Source organism: Pangasianodon hypophthalmus, chromosome 6 (genome assembly GCF_027358585.1).
Source record: "Pangasianodon hypophthalmus isolate fPanHyp1 chromosome 6, fPanHyp1.pri, whole genome shotgun sequence".
NCBI lineage: Eukaryota > Metazoa > Chordata > Actinopteri > Siluriformes > Pangasiidae > Pangasianodon > Pangasianodon hypophthalmus.
The window spans coordinates 19,395,902-19,404,743 of NC_069715.1; the positions used below are offsets into that span (position 1 = coordinate 19,395,902).

At 36.9% G+C, this 8,842-nt stretch overlaps 1 protein-coding gene across 1 annotated transcript; it reads left to right on the forward strand.

Moving 5' to 3' along the window:
- Positions 1 to 2,961: 2,961 nt before the first annotated feature.
- Positions 2,962 to 7,491, forward strand: psmd8 (proteasome 26S subunit, non-ATPase 8). Its single transcript, XM_026913320.3, has 7 exons — positions 2,962 to 3,125; positions 3,530 to 3,602; positions 3,688 to 3,790; positions 4,556 to 4,721; positions 6,317 to 6,417; positions 6,704 to 6,815; positions 7,066 to 7,491. Exons 1-7 carry the CDS (start codon positions 3,015 to 3,017, stop codon positions 7,201 to 7,203), a joined length of 804 nt encoding a protein of 267 aa, XP_026769121.1. The 5' UTR covers positions 2,962 to 3,014; the 3' UTR covers positions 7,204 to 7,491.
- Positions 7,492 to 8,842: the final 1,351 nt, after the last annotated feature.

An 8,842-nucleotide genomic window follows, 5' to 3' on the forward strand; every position in this document is an offset into this window, starting at 1 on the left:
TAAGTTGACTTCTTTTTGTAAGTTGACCTTTTTTTTTAAAGTTGAGTTTTTTTAAGTTGACTTCTTTTTTTAGGTTCCTTGCCCTTCTGGGCCACGGTAATAATTACTGATAAAACAAAGGACCTACAAAAGAAAGATCAAGTGTCCCTGGTTATCAGGTATTATTACCTGAGCGCTTTCTTGACTTTAGAAGGGATGACAGCTTAGATACTGCTGGCCTTACCAGCTTGATAATAAAGTGCCATGAAAGACATGGACTAGAATATCGTACCGAACTGGCTGGTCATGGCTATGATGGTGCTGCTGTTATGAGTGGCAAGCACTCAGGCATGTGTACAAGGATCCAAGTGTGTATTTCCCCTTACCTTTTCCTTCTTGCTATGCAGAAGGATGCTATGCAGATTCCAATGGCAATACATATTATTAATTTGTTCTCCAAAGCTTCTGACCTGCACTTAAATATTCATAACTGCGCACAGCTTTTAGCCATTAAAGACTGCAGTGATTCTTTTGCTCATAATATCCCTGTGAAAGAAAAGATTGTTTATTTAGGTGTTTTTACAGTAAAGAACCAAAAGGAAACATATACTATTAGTTTCCAACCCCTCATTCATAAAACCCAGAAGATATTTAACCAGTGGCTACAAAGAGATATCTCTGAGTGGTAGGGTACTGCTCACAAAGGCAGAAGGCCTATCGAGGCTTATTTATGCTGCTCAATCTTTCATCTCAACATAAAGTTAGGTAAAGCTATTGAACAGGTACTCTGTAGTTTGTTTTTTTTTAAATTTTTTATGGAAGCACTGGATTCATTATATGAGAAAATCTGTTATCATGAATACATATGAAAAGGGTGGTCTCAATTTTTTTGGACTTTAGTACTTTAAATTATACCTTTAAGATTAATTGGATGAAAGTTTAGAAAGAACCCAATGTCTTTATGGAACTTTATACCCAATTACATGTTTTTTCTGTTTGGTGGCCTTGATTTCCTCCTGATGTGTAATTTTAAAATGGGTAAATTAGCAGCAACATTATCTGCTTTTCACAGGCAGGTTCTTCTGACTTGATCTCTGATATACAAGCACAATTTTTCACTTCACATGTATTTCATTTGGAATAATTGTAATATTCTATATAAGAATAAATTAGTATTTTTGGACTTGCTTTGATAAAAAAATATTCTGTTAGTCAGTCAGTTAATTAATTCTCAAGGGATGTTGTTCTCACATAAGGAATTTCTAGACCATTTTCAGTCTCCCATTTCCCTAACAGAATTTTCCATAGTCTGTTCTGTTCCTTCAGGTGTTGTTGCTTTACTGAAAAATGCTCATTTCTTGTTAACAGTCTCACTTAATCTGGTTGACACTCCTGCTGGCAGACTGTGTTTTGCTTCACCCTGCAAAAGTAATAATAGATTAGTCCGCTCTTTATTCTAACAGGGCATTGTTACTGTACCCTCTGTGACTGCTTATTGGAATAATGCAGTAGGTAGCTTTTGCTGGAAGAATGTGTGGATGCTTCCACATACTTTTTTTTCCTTAACAAACAAAGTAAAAGAGATTTCTTTCAAAATAATTCACAAATATTACTCCGCAGTTAAAAAAAAAAAAAGTTTAAAAATGAAATATGCTCCAGTTGTTCTTTTTTGCGGTGACTGTCGAAACAGTTGTACATCTTTTTTGGTTTTGTTCACTTTCCCAAAAGCTTCAGCAAGATATTTCAGGATTTATTGGAGTGAAATTTATAATGAGTGTGCGTTGTGCTGGAAGGATGAGGTACTGGGCTTTGCTGACTATGATCATACTAAAAAAGGACAATTTTATGTTATAAATCTGATTCAGTTGCCAAGTTCCACATTCACAGATCCAGATATTAAAACTCTAGACCTCTCTTTTTTGTGTTTTTATAAAATAATTTGAGTATTAATTGCTTAAACTGTCTAAGAACAAAAAAGTTTTAAAAACATCTGTTCCAGTTTTTAGTGACTTTAGTGACTTTAGTTTAGATCCCTAAACTTGTCAATATTTCAAATTTATTCTGTATTTAATCTCCCCTTTTTCTTTTTTTTTCTTTTTGTTGTCTTTCTCATTGTTATATATTACTATCTGTATATTATTTTGTGCATTAATTCAAAGGAAAAAAAAAACTCACAAAATGTGCTGCAATGTCGTAAAATTGCACACATGCGCAGTACAGATCGGGCAGCGTCGTAAAGCATAATCAAATGTGTGCGCGTTGCGAATCGGGTAGGGGACGCGGATTTGGATACTCACACGCAGGATACGGCCTCGCGGACTTCGCTGTGTTTGCGGTGCCTTGTAAATGGTAATTTACAAGTTGTAATACGTCATTTCCCACCTCGGCATGTTCGATGCTTTGTCAGAGCACATAAAGGTCATAAAAAGCTATTGGATGCGCAGTTTTACAGTTACATGCCTAAGTGGTAACTGGTACTGTTCTATAGTGAACTTTAAACATTCATGCAACATTCTGGACTGAAATTGCAGCACAGCAGCAGCAGCGGACAATTAAAAGAGTAGCTTAGCAACAAGCTAACTGGCAAACGTTAGTGATAACTAATGGTTATTTTCTGAGAACAGGGATTAGTATGGTTAGTGGTATTGATTTAACCAAATATCGTGTCTGTATATTAACTGATCTGAAGCCACCATTGCAATGAAGTAATTTAAAAGTAGAGAAGGGGCCATGTTGATATGACGTCACTCTGTGAACAGGGAAGCATCCGGTAGGTGGGAAGACTCCAAATCGACGAGTTGAAATTTCAAGTTGAAAGGTCGTTTTCGGTGGCTTTTACCGGCAGTAGACGGGGAATTACAAGCTGCAACTTCGCCTGGAACGCAGTAGGTGAGTAAATCGTGAGAGGTGCTTACTTAGAGATACGACGCCATCTATAGGTGGAAAAAAAACCTTGCTCCCATAACAACAATATTTCACGACAGTTGCAAGCCGTATCAGCGCGCGCCCCGTGCCGTACATTTTGCAGAATCACTATGGCGTCTGTGTTGAAAGAGACCGTCGGCTTGTATGAAACCTTGAAAGCTGAATGGAATAAGAAAAATCCCAATTTAAACAAATGCGGGGAGCTACTGAGCAAGCTCAAGGTATAGATTTTGACTCTGTGTTGAACGGTTGGCAGAAGTAAGTAAAGTGAAAATGGAGATATAAACAGTGACTGAAGCCGCGGATGTGTTAGCATGCTAGCTGTTACGATTTAGCCTGCTAATGTCGCTTAATTAAATAACTAACGCTGTTTGTCACTGCGAATTGTTAGATTTATTATTCAGCCCTAACGATTGATTATTCTCATGTGATTTTATTTATTTATTTATTTTATTTTATTTTTTTGCCGTATTTGGGAATTAATTATATTAATTGTATTATCACGTTGCTTTGCGTGTAGCTCAAAGAACTATCATTTCTTAAAAATACAAGCAACAAAATTGCAGAGGAAATCACGTTTATCTTGACCATGTTTATCTTGACCATTTTAATTGTTTCATTGTAGATTTCGCTTCTGGAATTGAATTTTTTACCAACCACCGGGCCCAAACTCGCCAAACAGCAGCTGATTTTAGCCCGTGAGTAACGCTGTGCAGGAAGGACGACGCTGAATTTCACCGGTGTTCTGCATCACTGTGGCTGATGTCGTGTTTTGTTTTACAGGCGATGTGCTGGAAATTGGAGCCTTATGGAGTATCCTGAAGAAAGACATCCCCTCCTTTGAACGATACATGGCTCAGCTGAAGTGTTATTATTTTGATTACAAGTAATTCATCATACACAGATTTGGAATTTATTATATGGAGTAATAACTTCTACATTATTTAATACAGCTGATTTAACTAATTGCTGGGAAATAAGCATGACTATTTAAATATTAGGCTAAACGAACTTACTTTAATATTTGTTTACCTAATCAGGTATTAGAATTGTAGTATTTCTGACAGAGTTTATAATGTAGAACTATAGAAAACACAAGCAGTCATTACCGTGACTTCTAACTGGTGCAATATAAACTTTTTCTACAGCTGCAATGTGTGATCACCTCACAACTCCCCTAATGACTGAACATCTGGATATGCTTACTGTATACTCTTAAACTGTGTAGTGTAGGTTTAGATTAATAAGACGTGTTGCCTTAGGTGACATTATGAAAAGGGCAGTTGTATATTAAGATTATTGCTCTTAGATAGTTTTGTATTTGGACTCTTTTGCCATTTATATGAGCTATAGAAATCTTTCCTAATTTTTGCTGCCACAGAATTGAAGAATGATTCCACATGCCAGTTTGTTTTAGAGGTTATAATAATGGCTGCATACAAAAAGACAACGGCAGCACCTTCAGTTTTTTTGCATTATTATTGCATAAAAAGTACTTTGGTAATTTGGTGTTAGTGTAATCGTTCTCAGTTTTGCTTGTTTGTATGTTTCTGTTTGATCATGAGCACAAAATATCTGACAACACTGTTTTTTAATTAATAATAAAAGTTTTTAATGCATCCTCTTCTGTTTGCCTTTCCACATCATACAGGGATGAGCTGCCAGAGTCAGCTTACATCCACCAACTGCTGGGTCTAAATCTGCTCTTCCTGCTCTCACAGAACAGAGTGTCAGAGTTTCACACAGAGCTGGAGAGGCTGAGTGCTAAAGACATCCAGACCAATGTCTACATCAGGCACCCTGTTTCATTAGAGCAGGTAAATGAAGCATCAATTTTAAGATGACTTGCAGCTCACATCCTTACAGGTGCTCAAAGCTGAGTCTACATGTACAAGATAATCTGATAACTAAATAAATCAGAGTTTGGCAGTAATTCTACTGATGTTTATTTGCACCTAATCTGAAAATGGGTAAACCCCTGGTCTCTATGAGGCAGTCTACAGCTGGATTTCTTTCTAAATATTTGGCACCTCTATACCACCTCTAGACGCACATAATGTCTTCATGTATTTTTGCTCGTTTAGATGATGAATATACATGGTTTCAGGATCATGTTTAAAGAAAAAAAAAAAAAAAAAGCTTAGTTGCCATGAATCAGGTGAACTGTACATTTGTCAGTAGTATTTAATGCACTCTGGGCAGCTTGCCTCTAAGGTATCTACTCAAAGAAGGTCATTTATCAATTTCTTTTGCATATATTTTCACCCACTAATAGCCGTGCATATGCAGGAACCCCTAGTGGTAGAAAAGTGTAATCTCAGATGCACTTTTATGGGGAGCTCTCATCTCATTCCATCTTTTATAGGGGGTTCTCATCTCATCCCATTTATTGGGCATCATATCAGCACAATTGACAGAATAATTACTGCCTGTGCTCACTATAAAGTTGCAGACAGGTGACACAGATTAATCACTACATTGCATCACGAAGAGTGATGAGTAGATCTTTAGTTGATTTCGTTAGCCCAGTGCAGTTTTACTTGATCTCTTTTATAGTATGGCACCCCTTTCTCCCTGAGAGCACAGCCAATTTTCCTCTTTATCGGGCCTCGAACTAGTGATATCCAGATGATAGGGAGAACGCCTTTCTGTTGCACTGCTTAGGAGCTGTTCTAGGGTTTTTAAGCCAAAAGTACATTTCAGTGAGTAATTCCAAACAGGTCTTGCAAGTTTCCAACCATCTATGAGCTGAATAATGACATGTCTTGCATGCTTTTATATGGCTTATACTGCAGTGTATTTCCAAAAACAACAATAATAGGAAATTTTCACATTTCTTAGACAAATCACTTGTAAACGTACATGCCAAATAATTTTTGTTTTATTCTATTTCGCGTGACAGTATCTCTGCTTAGTTGTCAGTGAATTTGAATTTTTTTAGACCTTTCGATATGCTCCATGTTGTCAGCAACAAGCAGTGCCTCAAGCAGGCTGCTGGGCTTTTTTAAAGGGGAGTTGTTTACCATGTATGGTGTTTCCTTGTGTAAATAATAATGGATGTGCATGAGCAGAGCAATTTACAATGTTTATCAATGTCCATTGCATACAGCTGTGCAGACGCATGTGTGATAAATGTCAATTGCCTTGTGCATATTGGCAGTCTTCTTTGTGCAACTTTAGACCTTGTTCTAGGCAAGCTTTGAAAAATGAGACCCCTGGTTATTGGATTAAAATGAAAGTGTGCTTATGAGGGCCAATAATGCCTTTAATCTGATAATGTTGTAGTTTACTGTATAAATGACCACTTGATGTGGTACTGGCAAAATGCCAGCTTTTACTCATTTGCTAAGAGTTGTGCATTTGCCAAAAAAAAAATCTTTTTTTTTAATTTTATTTTTTATTTATGCTGTAGTACCTGATGGAGGGCAGCTACAACAAAGTTTTTCTTGCAAAAGGGAATATTCCTGCTGAGAGCTATACATTCTTCATAGACATTCTTCTTGACACTATCCGGTATGTATTGCTGACATGCATCCATTGAAATTTATAATGACTAAGGTCTGTTTGAGCTGGATTAGGCATGTTACAGCAGAGACTTGGAGAATTTGGAGTCTCCTGGTCTGGGATTAAAATAAATTAAAAGTTATATGATATTGCTATTAAATGATATTGCTATACAGGAATATGTACTGTTGTATGTTTCCAAATATACATGTTAAACAGTTGTAGTTAATCTAATTAAAGGCCTTAACACATTCACTAAATAATTATGACAAATCTTCAACTTTTACTTTTTAAGTGACGAGATTGCAGGTTGCATAGAGAAGGCATATGAGCAGATTCAGTTCAGTGAGGCGACAAGGGTGCTTTTCTTCTCCTCGCCAAAAAAGATGACAGAATATGCCAAGAAAGTAAGTATTTGCTGTAGTGTATGCTGTAGTTTTTTTTGGACCAAACCTATAAGTGTGGACAGAGAAGATTATTGATTATTAAATTGCAATGCTATAATGTTCGAACCAATACAAGCTGTCAACCTTGAAATTGGTTTCAACTAATGTTTAAACTAAAATTTATTTGAACCTGTGTTTTCAATGTATTTTCTATGTTACTGCTCTTAATAGTATAGGGGACCCGTCCAATGACTCTTGTTTTCTTCTATAGAGAGGCTGGACACAGAGCCCTGATGGTTACTACTCTTTCAGCCCTCAGCAACAGCGGACAGAGGAAGTAACTATTCCTTCAACAGAACTGGCCCAACAAGTCATTGAATATGCAAGACAGCTTGAAATGATTGTGTAACTCGGTTACATATGAACCCCGTAACTGCTACCAACACACACACTTACTTTAGATGGATACGTTATAATTCAATGTGGTTTGAACATTCACAATTTAAACACCAAGAGTGTGTTGTGTGGAAAAGATGGGTTCCCCAGGACTGGTGCTATTAAGTACACACATGCACACATATTTTATCATTTATTACTCACTTGTGCCTGGGATGAGCTGATGTAAGGGAATCAGACAGTTCTGTGTGCTCATTGTGGAGTGAAAAACATGTCTTCAATAAAGTTTTTGTGACACTTTCGCGCAGTTTTATCACTGAGGATGGAAGCAATGGAACGCCTTCTACGAGTTGACGTTTGTTTTTCAGGTCTGGGCGTTTGTTTCCCTATAATATAAACACAGATATCAAGGCAACTATGAAGGGAACATGGTTCTGACTAATGTGTGCAAGTTAAATTTTATCAGAAGCCAAAAACTCGTTGACCTGTTCGTTATTGCCCTCTGAGTGTTTGCAGAATTACTGCACATTTAGATGCCCATGCTTTGTATCCTAGCAACTGAAAGAGGGTTGCTGTGAAACTTTGCAGGTGCTTTTTAATTGGTCATTTCTTGTACCCATTAATCGGCTGAGCTATATTTGATCAAAAGAATACAGCTGTTTTTTCTATAATGGGCACAAAGTGTTGTGATAATTCTGAAGAATAAAATAAAATTATAGGTTTTTTTTTTCCCTGAAATCCACTAATCACTGCCTTTAAGAACTATGAATGCACTTGACACACAAGCAACACATTTATTTAGAGGTAAACACTCTGGTGTAATGTACTATCACTTGATGCAAAATAGAGACAGTGAACTTCAAGATTCAATGAACACTCTGTTGGGTACAATTTAGTGAAACTGCAGGAACCATAGTTTGAAAAGAACAAAAAAAAAAAGACGATTCAAGTAAATTTTATTTTTATAGCGCTTTTAACAGTGGACATTGTCACAAAGAATCTTTACAGAAATATATCAATTCAGGATATAAATTTTAAATTTATAACTTTATCCCTAATGAGCAAGCCAGAGGCATCAGTGGCTAGGAAAAACTTCCTGAAACAATATGAGAAAGAAACCTTGAGGGGAATGCGACTCAGAAGGGTACTCATCCTCATCTGGGTGACACCGGATAGTGCAGCTATAAATAATTCCCTTCTATAACTGTGTAACACATGGTCAAAGAGTGCAATTGTGTAACCAGAGAATTCATTATAATTTTCACATGAAGTCTATTTTGTTGAAGTTATCAAAGACATTTTACTATATTTACTTTGCACACTTGGGTTTGGGCAGTTTCTCCCATTCTTCCTGGCAGATCCTCTCAAGCTGTATCAGTTTGGATGGGGAATGTCTGTGAACTGTCATCTTCAGGTCTTTCCATAGATACAACATCTGGTTCACTCAAGGGCATTCAGAGACTTGTCTTGGCTGTATGCTTCAGGTTGTCATGCTGAAAGGTCATGTACACCACTGTGCCCATAGCATTATGGTATGGATGGTATTAGCCAGCTGATGAGCCATACCTGGTTTTCACCAGGTGTACAGTTGAGGCCAAAAGTTTACACGCACCAAGGCTAAAGATAATCAATCTCAGTTTTTCACAACTTCA

Coding starts and splice junctions, on each gene's coding strand:
- psmd8 (XM_026913320.3), top strand. CDS start 3,015: ATGGCGTCTGTGTTGAAAGAGACCGTCGGCTTGTATGAAACCTTGAAA. Junction 3,126..3,529: donor AGCTACTGAGCAAGCTCAAG/GTATAGATTTTG, acceptor GTTTCATTGTAG/ATTTCGCTTCTGGAATTGAA. Junction 6,816..7,065: donor TGACAGAATATGCCAAGAAA/GTAAGTATTTGC, acceptor TTTCTTCTATAG/AGAGGCTGGACACAGAGCCC.